At 35.1% G+C, this 25,830-nt stretch overlaps 1 protein-coding gene across 1 annotated transcript in view; it reads right to left on the reverse strand.

The window, feature by feature from the left end:
* Positions 1–1,978: 1,978 nt before the first annotated feature.
* The window catches only part of LOC142531362 (chromatin modification-related protein EAF1 B-like), a 29,095-nt gene continuing 5,243 nt past the window's right edge, over positions 1,979–25,830 (reverse strand). The window contains 13 exon segments of the mRNA XM_075637466.1: positions 1,979–2,542; positions 2,839–4,460; positions 9,397–9,766; positions 9,851–10,066; positions 10,185–10,276; positions 20,188–20,304; positions 22,720–22,857; positions 22,997–23,077; positions 23,198–23,251; positions 23,323–23,516; positions 23,601–23,664; positions 24,244–24,752; positions 24,835–24,892. Of these exon segments, the coding sequence (XP_075493581.1) occupies positions 2,925–4,460; positions 9,397–9,766; positions 9,851–10,066; positions 10,185–10,276; positions 20,188–20,304; positions 22,720–22,857; positions 22,997–23,077; positions 23,198–23,251; positions 23,323–23,516; positions 23,601–23,664; positions 24,244–24,752; positions 24,835–24,892 (3,429 nt within the window). The 3' untranslated portion in view covers positions 1,979–2,542; positions 2,839–2,924.

Below are 25,830 nucleotides of genomic sequence, written 5' to 3' on the forward strand. Positions count from 1 at the left end.
AATTTGAGTTTATTAAATATTAAATTAAAATTGATGGAAAATATGTTTAATGGGCTTGTAGGAGAACAAGTCCAACATACTAAATAATTAAAGTTATTAATGGACTTTGATTAATTAATTAAACTAGTTGGAGCAGCCCAAATAATTAATCAAACCCATTAATGTTAATTATGTGAATTAGGTTATGGTTTAATTATAAAAGGTAATAATAAAGTCATAACCCAAGCCTCCACAACCACAATTTTCGAAAAATCACTCTTCTCCTCCTCTCCAAATTTCGGCCACTTCTCTTTGGGAAAATTTTGAGTCGTCTCTCAAATTTAATCTCCAACGTAAAATATCTTCTAAATTTCTAATGCAATTTAGAAGAGGAACAAGTAATCCGGTCGTGGACCTGATTCGAAGATTGAATAAAGGAGATTCGAAGAAAGTTCGTATAGAATTCATCAATAGCTATCTCCGCTAACCCCAGAATAGTTGGAGCCGTGTGAATCGTTCACCAAAGGTATAAAATTTCAACACCCTATGAATGTTTGATTTAATAAATCATACGAGTGCCCAAAACAAATATATTTTGAATGTCAAAATAAAATAAAAATTTTAAAACTTCCGCTGCGCGTTGGGCACGAGAAAACCGAGATCCAACAATTTTAATATAAAATAATAATTATATTTGATTATAAAAATTTGAGGTGAGAAAAAATGTATTTTTATCTGTTAAAGTTTTGAGAAAAAAATATTTAATGCATGCCTTATTTTTATTATCTGATAATTTTTTATTTTTAGAAGAACTTGCTTAGTCTCTGGACTCACTAATTTTCATCGTTTAACGTGAAGAAAATTGAGATGGTGTATGACTGGCGATGATGAACAGTTCGCAAAGTAGAGCACGTGCCCGAGCCATTTAATGTTTCTGCGAAATAACTAATTTTATTGATTTATTTAAATTAAGTTTATGAATTTTATTGAGAGGTTGTTGTCCGTATATTAGACTTTTATTTATTTATTGATTTGCATGAATTATTTTTACGCTGAAGTTTTAATGAGTATGGTTGGACGAACTTTGAGGATATGTCGAAAAAATATATTATTTTTGACTCGTGAACTATGATGTATATTTTTATGCTTGGAGAGATTTATTTTCAAATTATGTTACAGAAATTCTATGAAAAATTTTTATGTTTAAAGTCCTTGAGTTTAGGCCAAAGTGTATGTGCAAATAAAAAAAAAAATTCTAAGAAAAGTTCAGGACGTTTCATTTTTGTTGCAAGGCCAGTCTCTCTCTAAAAAAGAGTACTCTTTTTTCTCTAACATTTTTAAAATTTATTCAATTTATATGCAAATGAAGTAATATTATAAAAGTAAAATGTAATGAAAAGTCATACTTAAATTTAAAATTATTATATTTAAATTGAGTCATCAAAATTCTAAAAACTAACGATGGACTAAAACTGAGGACAAAGTAACAAACATGACATATTCATATGAAACATCAGAGTAACGCCAGGATTTGTTTGGGCACGTTGGAAAAGTCCATTTCTCCACCTCTTATCATGTGTAGGGGCCGACCGGATTGGGTCGTTCTAAATCATTTAATGGGCACTGACAAGGAAGAGGGACAAGTAGGAAGTACCAAACGGTTGCAAAATAAAATTCCTCAGTAAATGTGAAGTATCAAAATCAATCTCATCTCATTTCATCTACCATTGAAGGAAAAAAAACTATAATTAAAAGGAAGACAGTTACTACAAACACGTACGTAAACATAATCAACGCAACTCAAACTCCAAATATTTTGTTATTTCTTTAATTATCTGATACAAAAAAACAATTAAAAAGTAATCATCTTTCTGGCGTATATCTTTTTTTTCCTTATTTTATCAATCTTGAGCGATTTCTTGGGAGCTCAGAAATTTAGACTACTAATTCACCATATAAACTACATTCCTAATCATAAAATATATTTAATAATTTGCAATTAATACATGAAAGCATTTATATGCCGAGTACTCTAATGGGCATAAAACGTATACAGAAATCGTAGCCAAAAATTTCAACAACTCTTGCATACCATCATTTACATCAATTCGTGCATGCTAACTGTAACAAATTGCTATTCTTAATACCTTTTTTTGGGAAAGAAATTCCTAGTACTTTTCGATATAGTTACAAAGAAGAGTAGTATAAAATCACTGATGTGACGAAATATTGGCATTATAACTTAAATAAAAGAATACGACAGCCTTCGGTCACAACATTGATAGCTACCCCCACCAACATCAAAATGCATGACTGATATTTGCAGGGCAGATGAAGAATATACATATCCCCCACAATCAACAAGGAAAATGACAAGACCCGAAAGAAAAGGCAACGAAAGAGAGTTGAGAGACTGTACACCTACCTACGTATCTTTTCCGAAGATCTAGGGCTAATTCTCGATGCATCTGAAAATATTGACACTTCCAGTCTCTCTTTCATGGTTTAGGGAGAACTATCGTGCTCGGCAAACATGGCACGCGCTAATAAAACCATGAGTTCACTGAAGCAAATGTAATTCGTAGTTAGTACTCTCATTAGTTGCAAGTAAAGTTAAAAGTAATTTAAAAAAATGATGAACAGCTAAAATGAGTGATGAGATAAAATTGAAGATTGTGCTAGCAAATCGGAAATTTATTTTTAGCTTGTTGATGGTTAAGAATTTGACTTTCAGAAGGTAATGGAAACTGCTTCCTGAACCAACATCGGAACAAGGATAATCTAGGCAGAAAACTCGGTATGGAAACTACTACACAAAATGTTAATTGATATATAACTTGATTAATAAAGATGGCTCACCTGTACACTTCTGTCCCCAGAGTGAGTGGGGACCCAACATGGATAGGAACAATCAATTCGGCACCCTGTCAGTTGGTTTAGCTTCATTATATCCTGGTGTCACCGGGGCTACCATACAAATTGTTCTTCACTGTTTGGTGAAGCTGTGTTTGCAGCTGAGAATGGAGAGGAAGCAGTGGTTGCTGTTGCTGTCGCTGTAGTGGGGGATGCTGTGTCTGGGCTACTGGTGGCTGATACTGCTGCACATGTGAAGGCCGCTGATGCCAATGTGCACTAACATCATGCCTAAGAGGTGGCGAGCTTGCTGATGGTCTCTGGCAAAGCCCTTGGCCAGCCCGAGGCACTGGCTCGCTTGAATTTGTGACAGCTGACACCAAAGAAGCATTTGATTCCATTTTGGCCAGTCTATCCATCTCTGAAGGCCCGCTTGATTGGTGCTTACCAGTATCAAATTCATTGGCTTGTGGTTTAACTAATGGCTCAGAATTGATTGAGCGATTTGGTTGGGATACTCTTTGAAGAGTTGATTTAATTTGATTCACTGCGTTTCGAGGGGGCGGTACCTGTGGGTGGTTTAAACCAGCCACCGCCAACGATGAAACAGATTGCTGGACAGAAGGCAAACTGGTAGGAGCAACAGCTGAAACATGACCTTGACTGTTGGTATCAGAATGATAAGTCATTTGATGCGGATGTTTTGGCGATGAGGCGGCTCTACCAGAACACTCTTTTTTCTGAGGCAGGGACTGATTAGATGACTGAGAAGACATGTACTGCCTAGGTGGTTGCACAGAATTCTGTGTTGAACCAGTACATAAACCCTGACTTTGAACTAAAGGAGTAGCTGGTTCTCCTTTCTCCAAACACTCATTTCCCAGATTTGTTGAAAATCCATTCAACTGAGACTGGTCGATTGGGACGATTTGATGCAAAATCGGGTTCCCTCTCCCAACACCACTTAAGACCTTAGTTTGTTGTCGCAGCTGTCGCTGCTGAGGATGCTGCCTGTTAGCTAGTGAAAACTGCTGCTGCTGCCTTTGTCGTTGCTTGCTTATCTGATTGGTTAATCCAATGCCACCTGTTTGTGCATTGCCTCCACCTCCCTGAGTATGTGTGTGCTGTTTTTGTTGCTGCTGCGGCATTGAATTCGTTGAAGAAGTTGATGTCAAAGGGGAAACAGAAACTGATGGAGAACTCATTTCAGGCTGAACTTGGGGACTAGTTTGCACTGGAGATGATATTGGAAATTGCGGGCTCGAGTGTACATGTGGGATCAAAGAATTAGATGCCACCAATTGTAGTTGTTGCGGCTGCTGCTGTAGAAGGCGCTGTCGTGTCTGCCTCTCCTTAGCCAAGTGAATTGCATAGGCTTGCTGCTGTACATTGGATCTGGCAGATGCCTGAAAATGTGTACGAGGACTGATAACTGGAGGCTGTTGTGGAGATACTGGATGAGACTGCTGATTGTAGAGGGAGAATGATGACAATTGCGAAGAAGTCGTCTGGTTCGGAGAAGGGGAACTTAATCCACCAAAGTGAGGCATTCCTTGGCTTCCTGGAGACAATTGCATTTGAATGTCAGGAACCATCATTTGCCTCTGTGAACCCTGAACCATGCCAGGCTACAAAACCAGGTAATTACATGTAAGTTATTAGTACAAAGAGATGCAACAGAGAAATCTCGGAGTGAATCAGAAGACTAAATGGCACAAAGCAAACAAGTAAACTCTGCTGTTCAGGAATGGACGGTTAGTCATCTGGAAATATTCCAGCAACCACTGCAAAAGTGCTAAATATGTGATGGTAAATTAAAAAAAAAAAATCAAAGTATGATGGCTATTTCCTACACACATAGATTAAATAAAACCCACTAAGATTGGAGAGGACAGAACCAAACAGGTATCTGCCAGTTAACTATTAGTTCTATGGATCATTCTTTCTAATGCAATCTTGCAAAAGTTTAAGCTATTGCTCTAGCTCAAAGATGAAAATTTTGATGGAAGGACTACTGCATGACCATTGTGGGAACTTTTGGTTTATTTTTACTGTACAGAACAGATAGGATCTGTTATACTGAGTTAGAATGATTCCAGTAGCAACCTCGTGCCACACTTAAATCTTTAAACTGCTAAGTACAGATACACAATAATGAGACAATTTACATCTTTAGTGTAGAACCCGTTAAACCAGACTACGTATAAGCCATGCATAATTTCTAGTATTTAAATTAAAAATGATTTCTTTATTTTTTTAAGGCATTTTAAAGTTATTTAGTCTTGATTATTTATTTTAAATCGCATGAGTATAGTTTTATCTTTACAGTTAAATAAGCGAGGCCAGACTGAAGTTGGAGTAATGAGATAAATTTTAATAATGAGAAAATATTCCTAGACTTAATTTAAGATAAAGAATAATTTATTTTAATGTAAAAGAATGTATAGGGATTTAATTAATTAATTGAAGTTAGTAGTAAATAAGTCCTTTATGTCCAATAATTTAATTAAAAGCCTAAATTAAAATATGTGACCAATTGAGATAAGTTAATCTAGGCTTATTTTATTTAATAAATTATAACTTGACATGTTAGTAATTTACTTTAAGGAATTGGCCATGCATGCAAGATAATTACTATCCTAAACTAATTAATTATTTAATTCACTAAAATACTTAATGGGTAGATAAAACTTTAAAGATTTAAAATACAATATTTAAGCAATATTCCACCCCATTTTGATAAGCAAAATTCGGCCAACTAATTAATTATTTAATTCACTAAAATACTTAATGGGTAGATAAAACTTTAAAGATTTAAAATACAATATTTAAGCAATATTCCACCCCATTTTGATAAGCAAAATTCGGCCACCTCATAGAAGATTTGATAATTATTTGGCAACTCACCATTTTGATTCTTTCCTTATTCTTTTCTTGGTAGATAATTCTCTTACTTTTTAATCACCAAAGATTTATTAATTAAGCAATATTTCACCTCATATCTAGACTAGAATTCGGCCATCTCACATCTCCAAGTATCCCTCAAATCCTTTGATATCAAATCATTCCTTATCTCACAAATTCTAGGATAGAAAGATTGATCTTGCCATTTAATCTCCAATTATCTTGCAACCTTCCCATTTATTTTCCTAGCATTCTCCCCCACTCCATATTCTCGAAATTTCAGTCTCTTTCAGCAAGAAAAATCGTGAGAGGCTAGAGGAAAAATAAGAAAGAAAAACAAGCTAGAAAAGAGAACTCCGTCTCCGTCGCGCCGCGTCGTCGTATTGATTTGTTTTCGTTTCAAACAAATCCAAGGCATGTTTCTATCATTCTTTTCTCTTCAATCAAGTCATATTATTATTTTAAAACATCATATGTGCATGAAACTTGAAGCAAAAACCGAAATCATGTTAGCATTTTCGAAAAAACATAGTGCAGATTTTCGGCTTCCACCTATGCCCTCACAGTTTGGTTGTTTTTGTTGATTTACAGGTTGGCTCAATTCCTAGGCTCCCAAGGCTGCTTATGGTCATGTCCTAGGGTGTGTTAGGGTCAAGTTTGATAAAGGGTTCAAGCCCCAAAACCGTAAGTTAGGTGCCCAACTCAGTAAGCAAGAAACGAGTGTCATATTCGTGTTTCATTTGCTGTCATTGGCTTGCGTAGGATGGTGTTCGAGCCATGGCTGGCCTAGGGCCAGTAGCCATGGCTAGGACCCTCCCCTAGCATGCATAGGACGTGGTCAAGTCGGCCCTAAGTGGCTTGAGCCATGTCCCAAGTCGTTCGGACAGAAACAAGACAAGCAGCCCCTTCGGTTTCTATTTCCTTTCGTGTGAGTTGGTTCGGTTCTTTGAGGTTGGTGTGGATCTTGGTTGGCTTTTTAGCCCTTAGCCATGGTTCACACAACGCCTCATGATGTCTAGATCATGCCATGGTCGATCACATGGCCACTGGAATGATCCATGACGGCAAAAACAAGCAACACCCCCACGCGTGCCATGTGTGTTCTCGGGTGAAGCTTGGAATCGTCGTAGGTGTTGGCTTGGATTGTGGTTGGCCTAGGGCCCTTAGCCATGGTTCAGATCACGCCTTAAGATGTTGGTAAGAGGCTCTGGTCGGTGGTTCAAACCCCAATGGCCGATAGTCTCGAAAACGAAACACGAAAGCACAAGAGCTGCTGCTGTATTTTATTGGACAGCAGGTTTGGCTTCGGTTCAGAGGTGTCGTTTGAGTTCTCGGTCGGCGTTTAGCCTATGGCCTTGGACTGGACAGTACCTTATTGAGTTAGGAAGGTCATGTTTTTGGCCGTTCGTGATTTGGTTAAGTTTAGAGGTCGTACGAGAATTTACGGTGCGATTTGCCAAAGTGACTCTCGAAAGAACGTTTCATGATTTTGGCCTCCATGCACAATTTTCGTGTATTACAGCCCTTGGTATTTATTTTCCAGTATTTTAGGCGTATTTTAATCATGACTAAACGATGGTTCAATGTTGGTTCGGGTTGGTACGGAATCATGGTTAAATACTAAGTTGTTGGGCGTAATTGTCTCGTTTTCGGTTCGGTTATGATATGTTGGTCAAGTTAAGTTTATTTTCATGTTTCTCATGTTAGAATTAGGTCACAGCGAGCCTGGGAACGATCCAACCCATTTAGTAAAAATAAGACAGGATTTTTAATTATATTACGCGCATAAAATATAAACTGTTTATTTTGAGATATATGTGATATGTCTTGTGGGCACTTCAAACTTATGGGATTGCAGTCTATGGGATTATTACTTCACCCGGTGACTTACGACCGGTTCATGTTCATGTATGGGTACGGATATCCAGTCCAAAGGCTGTGATGATCTCTACCGCCCAGTATACTGTGGTTTAGTCTAATCAGACGAGCATGTTATATTATGTTACGTTATGGGCCACTTGCGTAGAACATTGTCTCAACAGAAAATTATGATATGCTATTTTATGACAGGGCTCTATCGAGCAAACATTTTACGTACGATTTTCAGTTATGCACGTATTTATAATTATTCATGACACGATTTTCACGTTACGCTTTACAATATGATATCCTTGCATGGCATGAAATTTTACGATATATTTACTTGTTATCTATGATATATGCATGCTGAGTCTTTAGACTCACTAGACTTGATTGTTGTAGATACTGAGGAGGTCGGGACCGAGGGCGGGGACCAGTGAGCCATCTTGGGTCGGCAGTAGTAGGAACCCGAGGACCTCATGCTTCAGTTCATTTATCATTTTATGCTCAATCTCATTTTTATCATGATGAATTATTTTAAGTTGTTGTTTTGAATCAGATATTTACTTCCGCTGCTATTTTAACATTTAAACCTTTTTATCAGTTTATTTTATGAATGAGGCAAGTTATTTACTTTTAAAGAAAAATCTTAAAGTATTCCGCAAACTTTCAAGTACGAAAACACGGCCTCTACATTTAGACTGCAATTACCGACGCGCAATAATGAAATAAATAACATGGTCAACCACTCAACTGAAGAACGACAGAAGGAACACTGTCTTTTACTGCATTTCAGTTCAGTAACATTTTTCATGAAGTAGAACAGGTCAACTACTTAAAAAATTCTAACCCTAAATTTCCCAGTACCAAATATTTGCTTCATTAAGATGAGAGAATTAAGAATGGTGAACCATGAACATAGAGATGGATACTTTATCGAGATATAATGCTAATTTTCTCACGGTTAATTATCGAAAATGCCGAATAATAAATATGAGGGTGCTTTCATGCACACGCAAATGAGTACACCATTTGAATTTGTAAGAAGGCTTAGATAAACGTATACAAAAATAATTTGAATGTACACCTTCTTGCTTTAAAAGTAGAGGGATTAGGAGTTAGTAATGTGTCGCTTTGTTGCTTGAACATAAAAGAATACACGAACTTTGCCATTTCAGAGACAAGAAAATTATTTACGAACATCCAAAAATAGAAAAATGATAATTTTAACAAGGTAGAGCTGGCAATAACAGTTTAAGGTGAAGTCCATGACCCCATCCAATGACATTTTAAAGTTCATTGTATTAGCTATTAAGTGGCTTGTACCAAAAATTTAACTAATGACAGGCAAGTGCGAAAAATAACTGGTACGCCTTTCAAATGCACGGAAAGGCACTTGAACAACATAAAAGGAAAACCAACATAAATAAATATATGATTTACCAACCAAAACTTACTCCAAATACCGTTACTGAAATACTTGATGTGCAGGAGAAGAAAAGGGAAATATGAGTTACTCGACAAAACATAACCATTTAGTTCCATTAGGGTGTTTTGTTTAGTGGAGGAGGTTGATATAATAAACAGGTAGAAACCCAGAATTCATCACTCCAAACCTAGGGAGAGGTGATAATAACATTCCAATTATCAATCTAATGTTGGCTGTCGCATTTCGTTATTCAATATTATGATATTATTTCAGAAGTCCCACACCTTTTATGAGTTCTAAACTTCTGAAAAAAAACCCAATTACCAGAAGAAGTGATGTTAATAAGGAATACTTGATTATGAAAGGCTTACCTGCATCATGTGCAAGGGGGGTTCACGAGGTCTCAGCAAAGAGCTTCCTTGACCAGAACCTACTACAGAAAGCACTTTTGCTGATGCCACGACAGGGGAGAGCATACTCCCCGAATTTAACATAGATGATGAAACAATTCCCTGGAGTCCTGGTCTAACCGTTGGCATGCTTTTATTAATGCCACTTATCATGCCCATCCCGTTACCACCAGAAAGAATACGAACATGATCAGTTACTGGAAGAGTTCCTGGAGCAAACGTATTGTGTTGGGAACTGTTTCTGCCGGATATAACTTGACTATATTGTTGCATCCTCTGTTGTTCATCAATCGATATTGATGCAGATCTAGGAACCCCATATCTACTATCCCTGCAACAAAGCAATCAAAAACTCATGTCCTTTCTATCAGAAATAGAGTCCAAACAGAAGTTTGAGCCCTCAACAGCTAATTACCTAACATTGGAACTAAGAGAGCCAGGTGATGATTGAAGACTAATGCCAAGCATCGTGGTTGAGGATCCATGGAAGGTAGAACTGGCACCAGATGCAGAAAGCATTGGGGCTACACTACCATGATTTGGATTAGTCAATACGCTAGAAAGTTGCCCTTGATTCCCAACAGCAAGCATATCTGGTCCAACTATGGTAGCATCATAGAAATCCAGAGGTCTTCAAAGACGCAAGGGAGTAGTATAATGAGAGAGAGAGGGAGGGTTCAATTAGCAAGATATAACACAAACAATCCAGCCTAAAAATGTAACACGTCAAAATCAGTAGTAATTCTTACGTTAAGACAGGCCCTCCACTCAGGTTATTTGGAGAAACTTGGGAAAGCAAAATTGCGTGAGATCTGTGAGGTTGCTGAAGTTGTTTAGGTTCCTGGTTATAATGCTTAAAATAAAGATGTTAGCAAAGAAAAATGATAATCAGGGTAGATAAAAAGTAAACAGAATGAAACAAAGAATAACCAAAGTTGTGAAGATTTAATTTTATTCTAATATTGTACAATTCATGTTTTCCCCACTTCCGAAACTTATTGTCTCGATCACCCAATTGTACAGTGATAATATCCAAGTCACTGTTAGTCTGGGATCTAAAGATGAGTTTATGCATCTGGATATTCATGTTTACACGAGGTATTTCATTTTGTTAAATTCAAATTTTATCTACTAGTCACATTGCAAACAAAGATTAGTTATCCATTAACAGTTTTTGTAACGACCCGAAAATCAGACTACGTATAAGCCATACATAATTATTACTATTTAAATTTAAAAATGATTTATATATATATATATATGAAGGGTCTAATTCATTTTGATATTTGACAAGTCATAACTATTTATTTTAAATGCAAAAGTTTAGTTTTATATTTTAAGTTAAATACGCGAAGACGGACCGGAGTTTGAAGATTAGAGATAAGATTAATAATAAAAAAGACATTCCTAAATTTAAGTTAAGTCAAAGAATAATTTAATTTAAAGAAAAAGAATATCCTTGGGATTTAATAAATTAATTAGAGTTAAGTTGGTAAATAAGTTCTTTTGGTTAATATTTAATTAAAGCTTAAAAAAAAATATGTAAATAAATGGAGGATTAATTAAGCTAGGTATAAAATAGTCAAGAAATTTAAACATAACATTTAAATACATAAATTTTAAGTCAAGCATGCCATGCAATGTTCTATTCTAAATTAAATTGTAATTCATTAAAAATATATATAATAAGTGTATTAAACCTTAAGAATTTAAAATGCAAGATTTAAAACACTATTATACCATGCAAGAAGTAGTAATAATATTTGGTTAAGACAATTCAAAAATTGTAGTAGACCTCATTCAAAGTTAACACTAAATGGTTTTATGGTACATTCACTTTCTACCTTTAAGCTCCATAGTTATGGGTAATTCAAACACCATAATTAACCTTAATCCTTCCTCAACAAGTTACAAGCAAACTCACGTGTAATGCAACAAAAACAAATGCAAGAATCCATCGGCAACAAGGAAGGAGGAAAATTTCAAACTATTCAACTTCTTGCACTTGTAACTCCCCACCTAAATGCATATTATGACCCCTTAACACCTCCTATATCATTCACCTTCATCCCTAACATCATCTACACTAATATGCTCGAAATTATCAGAAGAAACACAGCTGAAAATCGTGCATAGCAGCAGAAATAAAATAGGAAACAAAGCAAACACAACTCCGACTCCGTCGCTCGTATTCGTCGTATTGGTTTGTTTTCGTGTCAAAACAATTTCCAGGCATGTATATATTGTTTCTTTGCTCTTCAATCAAGTCATATTAGATAATTTTAAGCAGTATATGTTCATGAATCAAGTAGCATCACGAAAATGACAGCAACATTTAAGCAAAAATCTGCACAAAATTTCTTGGCTCTCTTGTTTTTCCACATCACGGTTTGGTGTGTTTTGGTTGCTTACAGGGAGTTGCTCAGTTCCAGGCACACATGGCTGCTACTAGGCATGAATTAGAGTGTGTTAGAGTGTTATTGGTTCATTGGTTTACATCCATACACACACCAACAAAGTAGTGACAGCAACTTTTCCTTAAGTGCAGAATTTGAGTCCAAGGTTTTATCATTTGGTGGTTTAAGGTGAAAGTTCGAATCATGGCTGTCCTATGGACTGTAGCCACGGTTAGAACCCTTCCATACCATGTCTAGGACGTGACCAAGGTGTCCTTTCAAGGTTTGGTTCAGGGTTCCCTCAAAATTTTTAAAACAACAACACAAGTGCATAGTTCGAATTTTCAATTTCCTGTATTAGTGTGTCTTCGGTTTTGGGGTGTGGTTTGGATTGTGGTTGGCTTTTAGCCCTTAGCCATGGTTCAAGCCATGCCTTAGGATGTTGGTAACAGTTCTTGGGAGGTGGTTCAAGCCATTGGTCAATAAATTTCAGAGTTTACACCACAAACGCACAAGTTGCCACTGCTGGTTTTTTTTTTGACAGCAACTTTCATCTTCGGTTTTGAGGTTGGTTTGAGTTCTTGGTTGGCTTTTAGCCCATGGCCTTGGACTGGACAATACCTTAATGAGTTAGAAAAGTCGTGTTTTTGGCCGTTCGTGATTTGGTCGAGTTTAGAGGTCGTACGAGAATTTACGGTGAAAGGTGCCAAAATGACTCTCGAAAGAGTGTTTTATGTTTTTGGATTCCTTTCACCTATTTTCGTGTTTTACAGTTATTATGCATATTTTTCAGTATGTTTGGTGTATTTTATTCATGGTTAAACGTCGGTTTAATGTTGGTTCGGGTTGGTACGAAGCCATGGTTAAAAATCAAGTTATTGGCTCTAATCGTCTCGTTTTTGGTTCTATTGTTAAGTTTTTTTTTGTCAAGTTAAGATTTATTGCATGTGTCACATATTAGTAGTAAGTCGCAGCAAGCCTGGGAGCGATCCAACTCATCCGGTAAAAATAAGGTTATAATTATATTATGTGCATAAAAATATAAAATGTTTATTTTTGAGATATATGCGATATGTCTTGTGGCCACCTTATGCTTATGGGTTTGGAAGTCGGTAGGAACAACCGAGGACCTCTCCGCCCGGTGACTTACGACCGGTTTATGATTATGTATGGGTACGGACATCCAGTCCAAGGGCTGTGACTGATCTCTACCGCCCAGTATACTGTGGTTTAGTCTGATCAGGCGCTTACGCTATGTTATGGGCCACTTGCTTAGAAACATTATCTCTACCAGAAAATTATGATATGTTATGACAGAGCTCTATTGAGCAAAGCTTTTACGTATGATTTTTAGATATGCACGTAGTTATAATTATTCATGATGCTATTTTCACCGTACGCTTTACGATACATTATTTTTACGTTGCATGCGATTTTATGATATATTTACTTGTTATTCACGATATATACATGTTGAGTCTTTAGACTCACTAGACTTGATTGTTGTAGGTGTTGATGAGGTCGAGACCGCGGGCGGAGACCAGTGAGCGATCTTGGGACAGCAGTAGTAAACCCGAGGACCTCATGATTTCATGATTTAATTTATGCACATTTTATTATTCAAACTCAGTTTTAATACGTTGGATTATTTTTAAGTTGATGTTTACGTTGGATTATTTTTAAATTGTTGGTTGAAAACAATATTTTCTTCCGCTGTTATTTTAAAGTTAAAATTATTTACATGTTTATTTTATAAATTGGACAAGTTATTTATTCATTTAATTATTCATTTAGAAAAATTTTAATAATTTCGCAAAATTATGAATACGAAATACGGGCCTTGACAGTTGGTATCAGAGCCTATGATCTTGTAAAGGGTTGTACTACTACTGACCTTGAGAAGCTCACGAAGTCACGCCTTCGGTCTGTAAGTTTTACATTTACGCACTTTGTTTAAAGCATGAAATATTTTAACAGCATTTTTCATGAAATATTTTACGTTCAGATTTTGATTATGCAGTATTTATTTAAATTTAAAGAAATAATGTAATTATGCATGTTGGTTACGTTTGGAATTGGAAATGTCTAAGAATTCGAATATTGGGCTTTAGGAGAAGTTGAAAATGATTTGACTATATTAATTTTTTTGGTCAGTAGTACTAATGTCCTCCTTATGGGTCATAAGTTAATCTTGAAAATTATGAATGCTTTTGAGACTTGTAGAATTTCTAAGAAATTATTAATGGTTTTTGGTTGCTAGTCGAGTAAATTTTTGAGGATTTCATATAAGCAATAGCGATTCGAAGACTACGACAATCTTTAGGATTATAAATGTACAATTTGAGGATTTTAAGTATCTATGAAAATGTAAGATTAATTATGAGAATTTATTTAGGATGCATACTCTACATAGTTGGATTTAAGGATTGAATTGCAGGAATTGAGAATTTTAAAGACCTAATTGTAATTACTAATAATTCGAGGACCTAAGTGCTTCGAATTTACAAAATTTTGGGGATTAAATTTCGAGTTTGAGAATCTAAAAGTTTAATGAGGTAAAAATGGAAAATTTTATGGGGACAATGATGCAAATTTCGAAGAGTTGTAGGGCCGAAATGTAAATTGGGAGAACTGTAAGGGTCAGGTTGCAATTTTCAAAATTTTAAGGATTAAATGCGAACTTTTGATGAACATTTGGGATTTTAAGTATTTATAGAAATGTAAGACGTGTTATGGGAATTAACTTTGGGTATAATAAACTTAAGACTATTGACCCTTATGATACGGGAAATCTATAAAATGAAATTGAGAATACTGAGGACTCATGGGTAATTGTGGAATTTTCGAGATTTGGGGAAAAAAATTGGATGATATTCGAGGAAAGTAAGAATTAAATTTAAAATTTTAAGAAATTCGAGAACTTATCTAGTAGTAAGTGAGAATTGAACGGTTTAAATGGTAGGAATTTTCGGTTATTTAGGCTCGAAGGAAATATAGAATATTTAGATATTTGGATTATAATGTTATAATGAATGGTAACCAAGGACATTGTAGGATGAATCAATCTTAGGCATGAAAATTTAAGCGTTAGTGAATCATGTTGTGGCTAATTAAGGATTTAAAGTGATGCCGATTTAAGGCAAAATTTGATCGGTTAGTTAAGTTATAAGGATAAACATTGAGTTAGAAATTTTTTTTGGGAATTTAAGTTTGATGTGTTGTAAGTTTTAACCAGGATCTTAACAGTTAGAATTATACCTTTGGGGGAATTTGATTTTTCTAGAAAGTTGAGTATGATGGATAGTTAGGTTACTCGATAGACGCATGTAAGAATTAAATTAGACACCTTATCTTGAGGAATTTTGAAAGTCATTAAGAAATTTGGGACTAAGAGGATATGTGGGCTGGAGTTATACTATCTAATATTATTTGGGTTGCATAAGCTTGAATTTCAAGATTTATAAGATAGGTGTTCATACATAAGTTTTGGGTGAAATAAAAAAAAAAAGAATTAGAGGCGTTCAACATAGAGTACCAATGAACTAACATTAAGATTTTAATTGAGTAAGAAATCCGAAATCTTGATATGGGAATTTTAGAACTCTATGGGTGATATGAGCGAAGTTGAATTATTAGAGTAAGTTTATCGCTAACATGAGATAACTTATTAAGTTTTATAGACTAGACTTAATTAAGCATTGATGATACTTAAGAATGCGACATTTGTTTCGATGAGGAAAGTCCAGAGTCTTATTGTAATTGGAAAGAAAATGGTTTAAGCATAAAATTGAGAATTGAAGGGCTTTAAAATATTGGTAGAAGGTCGAGTTTGTATAATTGGATTTTATGGATTAACGTTATTTGAGGTTTAAGATTTGCAACAATTTTATATTTGGGGTATACTCGTAAATAGTTAAGTTATATAAGTTTGGGCTGTAAGATAAAGATTCGATTCAAGGATCTTAGACTAATTTTGTTATGGAGCTGAGATAAGATTTAACTTTTAAGTGTATCACCGAGGATAGAAGTTGATCAGTAACCTTTGGTGCTAAGAGTCTTTAAGTTGAACTGCGTAAATGCTAATGTAATAGGTCGTTGAACATTACGGGTATAATATAAGGAAGGTAAGACATGATAAGTTTGAACCACCAATTCTAATATTGGGAACGATGAGAAAAGTCAGAATTCGAGGTCATAGTAAAGTAAAGCTAAGTTACCATAAGTCGTTTTAAGTTGCGATTCGCAAATGAGATTTTTGGTAGGCAATCTAATTAGGATTGAAGAAACGTAAGGACAGCCTATGACTTAATTTTTATCAGAGTAGCGCAGCGGTAGCGTGGTTGTTGGGATAATAGAATTAAGAATCTAAACTTATGGATTATCGAGGATTAGCGAATTTCGGGGACGAAATTCAATTTAAGGGGGGAAGATTGTAACAACCCGAAAATCAGACTACGTATAAGCCATGCATAATTATTACTATTTAAATTTAAAAATGATTTATATATATATATATATATATATATATATGAAGGGTCTAATTCATTTTGATATTTGACAAGTCATAACTATTTATTTTAAATGCAAAAGTTTAGTTATATCTTTTAAGTTAAATACGCGAGGACGGACCGGAGTTTGAAGATTAGAGATAAGATTAATAATAAGAAAGACATTCCTAAATTTAAGTTAAGTCAAAGAATAATTTAATTTAAAGAAAAAGAATGTCCTTGGGATTTAATAAATTAATTAGAGTTAAGTTGGTAAATAAGTTCTATTGGTTAATATTTAATTAAAGCTTAAAAAAAATATGTAAATAAATTGAGGATGAATTAAGCTAGGTATAAAATAGTCAAGAAATTTAAACATAACATTTAAATACATAAATTTTAAGTCAGGCATGCCATGCAATGTTCTATTCTAAATTAAATTGTAATTCATTAAAAATATATATAATAAGTGTATTAAACCTTAAGAATTTAAAATGCAAGATTTAAAACACTATTATACCATGCAAGAAGTAGTAATAATATTTGATTAAGACAATTCAAAAATTGTAGTAGACCTCATTCAAAGTTAACACTAAATGGTTTTATGGTGCATTCACTTTCTATCTTTAAGCTCCATAGTTATGGGTAATTCAAACACCATAATTAACCTTAATCCTTCCTCAACAAGTTACAAGCAAACTCACGTGTAATGCAACAAAAACAAATGCAAGAATCCATCGGCAACAAGGAAGGAGGAGAATTTCAAACTATTCAACTTCTTGCACTTGTAACTCCCCACCTAAATGCATATTATGACCCCTTAACACCTCCTATATCATTCACCTTCATCCCTAACATCATCTACACTAATATGCTCGAAATTATCAGAAATAGCAGCAGAAATAAAATAGGAAACAAAGCAAACACAACTCCGACTCCGTCGCTCGTATTCGTCGTATTGGTTTGTTTTCGTGTCAAAACAATTTCCAGGCATGTATATATTGTTTCTTTGCTCTTCAATCAAGTCATATTAGATAATTTTAAGCAGTATATGTTCATGAATCAAGTAGCATCACGAAAATGACAGCAACATTTAAGCAAAAATCTGCACAAAATTTCTTGGCTCTCTTGTTTTTCCACATCACGGTTTGGTGTGTTTTGGTTGCTTACAGGGAGTTGCTCGGTTCCAGGCACACATGGCTGCTACTAGGCATGAATTAGAGTGTGTTAGAGTGTTATTGGTTCATTGGTTTACATCCATACACACACCAACAAAGTAGTGACAGCAACTTTTCCTTAAGTGCAGAATTTGAGTCCAAGGTTTTATCATTTGGTGGTTTAAGGTGAAAGTTCGAATCATGGCTGTCCTAGGGACTGTAGCCACGGTTAGAACCCTTCCATACCATGTCTAGGACGTGACCAAGGTGTCCTTTCAAGGTTTGGTTCATGGTTCCCTCAAAATTTTTAAAACAACAACAAAAGTGCATAGTTCGAATTTTCCATTTCCTGTATTAGTGTGTCTTCGGTTTTGGGGTGTGGTTTGGATTGTGGTTGGCTTTTAGCCCTTAGCCATGGTTCAAGCCATGCCTTAGGATGTTGGTAACAGTTCTTGGGAGGTGGTTCAAGCCATTGGTCAATAAATTTCAGAGTTAACACCACAAACGCACAAGTTGCTACTGCTGGTTTTTTTTTTGACAGCAACTTTCATCTTCGGTTTTGAGGTTGGTTTGAGTTCTTGGTTGGCTTTTAGCCCATGGCCTTGGACTGGACAATACCTTAATGAGTTAGGAAAGTCGTGTTTTTGGCCGTTCGTGATTTGGTCGAGTTTAGAGGTTTTGACAGCAACTTTCATCTTCGGTTTTGAGGTTGGTTTGAGTTCTTGGTTGGCTTTTAGCCCATGGCCTTGGACTGGACAATACCTTAATGAGTTAGGAAAGTCGTGTTTTTGGCCGTTCGTGATTTAATCGAGTTTAGAGGTCGTACGAGAATTTACGGTGAAAGGTGCCAAAATGACTCTCGAAAGAGTGTTTTATGTTTTTGGATTCCTTTCACCTATTTTCGTGTTTTACAGTTATTATGCATATTTTTCAGTATGTTTGGTGTATTTTATTCATGGTTAAACGTCGGTTTAATGTTGGTTCGGGTTGGTACGAAGCCATGGTTAAAAATCAAGTTATTGGCTCTAATCGTCTCGTTTTTGGTTCTATTGTTAAGTTTTTTTTTGTCAAGTTAAGATTTATTGCATGTGTCACATATTAGTAGTAAGTCGCAGCAAGCCTGGGAGCGATCCAACTCATCCGGTAAAAATAAGGTTATAATTATATTATGTGCATAAAAATATAAAATGTTTATTTTTGAGATATATGCGATATGTCTTGTGGCCACCTTATGCTTATGGGTTTGGAAGTCGGTAGGAACAACCGAGGACCTCTCCGCCCGGTGACTTACGACCGGTTTATGATTATGTATGGGTACGGACATCCAGTCCAAGGGCTGTGATTGATCTCTACCGCCCAGTATACTGTGGTTTAGTCTGATCAGGCGCTTACGCTATGTTATGGGCCACCTGCTTAGAAACATTATCTCTACCAGAAAATTATGATATGTTATGACAGAGCTCTATTGAGCAAAGCTTTTACGTATGATTTTTAGATATGCACGTAGTTATAATTATTCATGATGCTATTTTCACCGTACGCTTTACGATACATTATTTTTACGTTGCATGCGATTTTATGATATATTTACTTGTTATTCACGATATATACATGTTGAGTCTTTAGACTCACTAGACTTGATTGTTGTAGGTGTTGATGAGGTCGAGACCGCGGGCGGAGACCAGTGAGCGATCTTGGGACAGCAGTAGTAAACCCGAGGACCTCATGATTTCATGATTTAATTTATGCACATTTTATTATTCAAACTCAGTTTTAATACGTTGGATTATTTTTAAGTTGATGTTTACGTTGGATTATTTTTAAATTGTTGGTTGAAAACAATATTTTCTTCCGCTGTTATTTTAAAGTTAAAATTATTTACATGTTTATTTTATAAATTGGACAAGTTATTTATTCATTTAATTATTCATTTAGAAAAATTTTAATAATTTCGCAAAATTATGAATACGAAATACGGGCCTTGACAGTTTTATTCACTCCACTTTTCCATAAAATCATAACATTATTTTCCATTTCTCAAAGAATTACAAGAAACTAATTTTATCACATCCATTGTCCAAAGACTTAAAACACACTATCCTGACCATCATTTGCAAAATCTCCAAAATTCATACCCCGGAAAATTCTAAATCAAAAGTGTTTAGCCAACCAAATGATTAAGTTTCAGTTCAGATTCCACTCTTATTTGTGTTAATATTACTTGTTTGTTATATTACACATTCTATATACTTCGAATGTACTTTTTACATGCTGATAGTCAGCATTTTCTACCCAATCACTGTGCATCCTCATTATCCATCTGCCCATTCTCAATTTGGCTCGTTAGTAATAGCCATCACTCTTTTACTGCTGAAGGCTGACCGTATCCTTGGCAGCAGGAACAGCCGAATTGCAGCATGTGCATAAATATAAAACAAACTGGTTTTGGGACCAAGTATACAGGCCCTGAGACAAGACAGTCAAAGTCCTGCGAACCAAACCACAACCTATCCAAGATATAATTCTAGAAATCGATGGTACGAACACAACAATTACTGACACTTAGTCCCAAATAAAACAGATCAAGGTGTCTGTATCCAAAGCAAAAACTCCAACATACTGAACAGAAAAGGCTTGCAAAAAATCTTAAGTAAATAGACAATACTTGACTGGAGTGTGTCCCTGAGCATTTCATAAAGTCAATAACTATACCTCAGTCTTACGATAATGTTGTTTCTGCCCAATCATGATGATCTTATCAAAGTGAGAGTTGAGAGTATCTTCTTCCATTGGCTCTCGCAAACGCTGAAACAATTGTCTGGCACTTCCCTATATGAAATGCAAGAGCAAAATATAGAAATCGGATGTCACATAGATGGTAAGAAAAATAGAAAATGCAAGTACAAAAAAAATGTTTCAGATGCAAATTTAATATAAAAGTATATATAAAAACTGATTTTCGTTAATTTGCATTTTACCCAAAAATAAAAGGCATTTTATTGCAGCAACAGCACTTACAATACATCATATGAGCTATTGTACATGATTTATATTTCAATTCAAAATGATAGAAATTTTATCATTATAAGATAACTGTTTGATTTTCATCGATTATATATGCAATACAAAATCCGGGAAGGTGGACAACCTATTTCTCTTGTGCCATATAAGTGACTAATATATTGTCTGTATGTTGATATTCACTACTTTGAATTTTACCCTAAAAAAGAAAAGCAGAAATGTTCAAATTTTCACTAAAACTGAAAAAACCGACTGAACAGAATATTAAGTTTTTTCAGTTATTTGACCAGTTTTTGTTTGAGTTCATAAAATTTCGGTTTTCAGTTTTAAGTATAAAAAAACGAAAATAAATAAATATTTATTTAAATTTTTTTTTTTTTTGTATATTACACCCAAATATGCTTGAGATCTACACTTTAATAAACAAGTATTTAGAGTTTTGAGAATCTGTTTCCATTCCACTCATTTCCCTTCTCTTTTACCATCATTTTTCTCGCTTTTCTCCTTTTTCAATCAGAAACAAACCCAACGTGCCACTTGCTACAAAAACGAAAATGTGCTGCTCTATGTCTAAAATTTTGTATTTTAATAAACGTACTTCTTCCAAATTTTTAAAATTTTGATTGATTCTTCTAGAGATTTCAAGGGAATTTTTAAATTTAATAAGCAATTAATGATTAGTGTTTCAAAAGAACAACCAGATTTTGAGATCAATTTATATCTCGGACTGCGGAACTGAAATACAACGGTTTGGATATCATATTAGGCATTTGTAAAACCGAACTGTCCGATGAACAACCCTAAAGAAAAGGAATTTTATGATCCATCAGCCCTTGTATTCCAAAACACAATATCAGATTTGATAATACAACAAATTGAAGTTTTGTCACTTTATTAATAACAACAAGATTTTACCAATAATATCAACAATGATGTGCATTTTTAGTCTAAGCTCTTTTAGCAAGGAAAGTATAGCTATACTAGAAGAGGACAGCATCGAAAACAAATAGTTAAGTTATGATACACATGCTCGCCAATATTGTTCTCATTCAATTCATGAACCATGCTCCTTCAGTTCTCTCTCTTTTATCTTACACATCGTTTAGAGATATCTCCTCCCTATTGGAGGACTACATCATTGCTTGTTATATGATGCTTTCTTTTTCGGTTCAACTTCAAATGAGTGTACAGGGTCCTCCCGATGTCAGATAGCATTTGGGTATGGTACGGCATATTCCTTTGTTACCTAGGATAATGGGAGGAGATACCCTCCCTTTCGGGTAAGGAAAGAAGACAGATAACTCCACTTCCTATAATTCACTCCCTAGCCCGCTACTAACCTCACCCCCGAAAATCCCACCAAAGGGTCGCAATGGTTGGGTTTGCTAGTACCCGATAACTTATCCATTAAGATTTTGAATGACTGATACCTGCCACAAGTCACAACCCATTTAATCCACCCCAACCCACACCTGATGTCCAAAAGGTTTGACCCATTAGATTGATTAGTCATACCCATCAGACACTTGTATTCATTATATTTTTCAACATCTTTCACTTCTAACCAGTACATTGATGACGAAAATTATATAAAAACAATTCCTAATTAATGGTTTTCTTATAACAAAATCAACACAATCAAGTTATATAGCTAGTAACTCTTGACTCGAGAGCATATTTTTTATAAAATTATCCTTCCCTGTCAATTATCGAACAAATTATAAATCATCATTGTACGAATAATTACCTACAGATAAACAAAGAACTATGTAAAATTTATTAAATAAAGTTTAATATATTCTCGTACATGTATAATGCATTGTATAGTTTCTTCAGGTACATTTAACATGCTTGTTAAAGAATATAACTTGATATATCTGTAAAACAGGACGGGTCCACCCGTTTTGCGACCCAAACCCCAAATAGGGCGGCTCCGACTCCTATCCGAACCCATTTCATCCCTAATCCAGCCCCTTTTGAGATTACTTTATACGGAACACCAAGATGTCGCCCATTGAAAAAAAAAAGATGTCAGCTCGTTGTTTCATCGAATTTTGGGTGTTTGGACGATCATAGTTCTCAAAAAATTCAGTTTTTGACTCCTACTCATCGGTCATCAATTGAGGTATACATAAAGAATTGATATGGATATACACCGACTGTCAAATGCAGCCAAGTACTGTATTTTTACACAAGTGAACAAGAAATAAATAGAAAATTCACCTTTGGAATGCCAGGTAATGTAGAACGATAAGGTTGTGACGACCCAGAATCTTCAGCACTATCAGGCCCATCCCCACTAGTCCCATCCATCAAAATGTGATGACGTTCCTTGCATACTTTGGGTTTACGAAATATGTACTGATCAAAACAAACAAAGTAATAAGATTTACTGAAAAAATGCATTTTAAATGAACAAAAGGATACTCACTCAAACAAGATCATACTAAAATTATGAAAAACTACAAGAATGATTTGTATGAAGTTCGACTCAGATTACCTTGAAATGCAAAGTACCACTAATAGCATCACTTATAAGCTCCCAATTTGGGCCCAAATCATGTACCAGCACCACAAGTGCCTATCAAACACAATACAAACCATTCATATGATCATACCTCCAAACGTATGAGACAATTACAACTCATGCACAAGAAATACCAATTTGTTTACAAATATAGCATATAAATACGATATCAACCTGATCCTCAAAAAGTGACCATGGACTTCCGGAACCTGGTTGTCCAGCAGGCATCTGATAAAAATCAAACCATAAAGTATAATAAGATGATAATAGGCAAAGAAATAGCACTCTGCAAAACATACCTTCATCGCTTTAGGTTTCCTCGCTCTATCATGTGCAACAATCACTTTAATAATTTTATTTGAATTGGACATGTTACTCATCTGAGAGGCTACTGGAGAAGTAACAGACCCCCCAACTGGTAAGATATCGTCAAAAGAGCTATTGTGCGGTTGCTGCATCTTCAGCATCTTCATCATGGGTTGAACCAAAAAACCTTGAAAAAAGAAATATAACTACGACAAAGATTGCATGCTTGGTATGATATACGACGACTGGCTCGATATTGACAAAACTATACCTTCAGCGCCATTAGATTCAATTTGATAACTGTCTGATTCGTTTTTCCAATGAACCCTCTGAAGCTATAAAGAGAAAATTCAGTGTTTGTCTCAATTGACAAACATAAAGAGTACAAGAATAATTTTTTCAAATGGAAAAAGATCCCTACAACTAAATCATAAATATAGATGCACGTTCTCATTCTTACCTAGAGCCAGTAAAGTAGATAGTCCGCAATTTATTTGCGATTTGATCAATTGGATGTAAATTTGTTTTAAGCAAGTGAAGGAACAGAGCATTCTGCAACAACTCTTTTAGGTATTCAAACAGGAAGTGTTGCATCCATGCGCAGCAACACAACATGAATGCCGATTTTAAGTGGTGAAATGTGTTTGCCCTTAATTTTGCTCTAACCAATTATCCTAAATTCAAGATTATTTCCCTAATTATTTAGCAGAATAAAAAGTGAATTATAAAGATTCCGCCATGGCAATCTAAGTTTGTCCAAAGTGTGATCTAAGTCTTCTTTTTAGTGATGCAAATTGATACGCCTACTCATTTTGAAAACTAGATTCAACCTGCCATCTTTGTGTGTTGGGCATCAAGTCAATAATATGACAAGCATAGAACCACAGTTTTTGAAAGTAAACCCAATCACCTACCAGATGCTTTGATCTCTTCTTAGATTTCGTTGATACTTCTGCAGTGTCCAATGGTAATTGCTTTCCATACTCCCCACCCAACTCAGATTCCAAACTATTTGGAACAAGTGATACACCATGCAGGGTATTGTGATCATCCTGAAATGAACTGGTATCACCACTTGAAGCTTCTGTTTTATTCGGTCGCAAAATACATCCAGATGTTCCTGCACTAAAAGGGCTCGTAACTCTCCTGTAAGCAGTTCGCACACGTTTTGTGGGTATTGAAACATTAAGACTGCTGCAAGGCCTTTTCACCATTAAAGAAGATGGCTGCCTCAGAACTTTATTATCAGTATACCGTACGGCCAATAGACTGGAATCTACATCAAAAGATCGAGCACCATAAGCATGTGTCAATTGTTTCCGCTTATTTTGGCAAAATCTTGCAGGCTTATTATTATCATAGGCCACTGCCATGTCATATGTACTCATTTCCTCCTCGTACATATTTTCTTGAAATGCAAAGTCTACAGCAAAAAGTGATCTTGTTAAAACAAGTAAATATCAAAGGCAGAACTACAAAAAGCAGCTGTTATAACATATATTTACCAGCTGCAGTATCACATGCAGATGTCTCCACCTCTTCCGGTGCGCTGGCTCCAATTCTCTGAGAAAGGATACAAATAACGTGATATAATCAAAGGTAAGTAAACGACGTCAGACGCAAAAGAAACCAAAGTAAAATGCAAAACTATCAACCCATTACATTTATGTCTCGTTCATCTATTTTCCTTGAAATTTAGCTTATTAACAATTATTTTCCTTGAAATTTAGCTTATCACAGTAAACACAGACCTTTTGGCTTGGAGGACAAAGGTAAAACAGCTGGCTTGTGTTTTCTTCCTCGAGGTAATTGTTAATAATGTGATAGGTAACCATTTCACTCTCAGAAAAACATTATATACATTATTTAATTATTAACAAAAAGACAAAACCCATAAAAGAGTTACACTTCATACCAATAATTTATAGCACCTTAGAATTAAACAAACCACTCTAGTTAGCACCAGACTCCAAAGTCAATAAACATCCAGTCGTCTTAATAATGAACATTAAATTGAAAAACTGTGGTTCAACTAAATGTTATACAAACACTCCAGTTCCTTAGATAAGGCTAACAAACAAACAGAAAAGTTGTCAACCCATAATCTGATGTATACAAACATAAAGGTCGTCCTTTATATATAAACTATAAAATGACAAACCAACAAAGATAGTTTGAAATCAAAGAAAGCCTTCAACCAAAATAAAATTTGACCTAAAATTTCGGATTCAAATGTGCCCTAACATAGCAATGAAATTTATCCCACCTAAATTTAGCCTAAACCTTGCAATTGAATAAATATTTTTAAAATTATCATTAAGTTGACACAAAATGCTATAACTGTACATAGCATGGACCTCCGTCAAAGACATGACATTCTTATCGCCTAAGAAGTATATCATGAGCCAGTTCAATACCCTGCCCCATAAACAAAGCCCCAATAAGACAATCTCTGAAACCTTAAAATATCTGGAAAAGGAAAACATTAACAGAGAAGGAAA

This window comes from Primulina tabacum, chromosome 2 (assembly GCF_025594145.1).
Source record: "Primulina tabacum isolate GXHZ01 chromosome 2, ASM2559414v2, whole genome shotgun sequence".
NCBI lineage: Eukaryota > Viridiplantae > Streptophyta > Magnoliopsida > Lamiales > Gesneriaceae > Primulina > Primulina tabacum.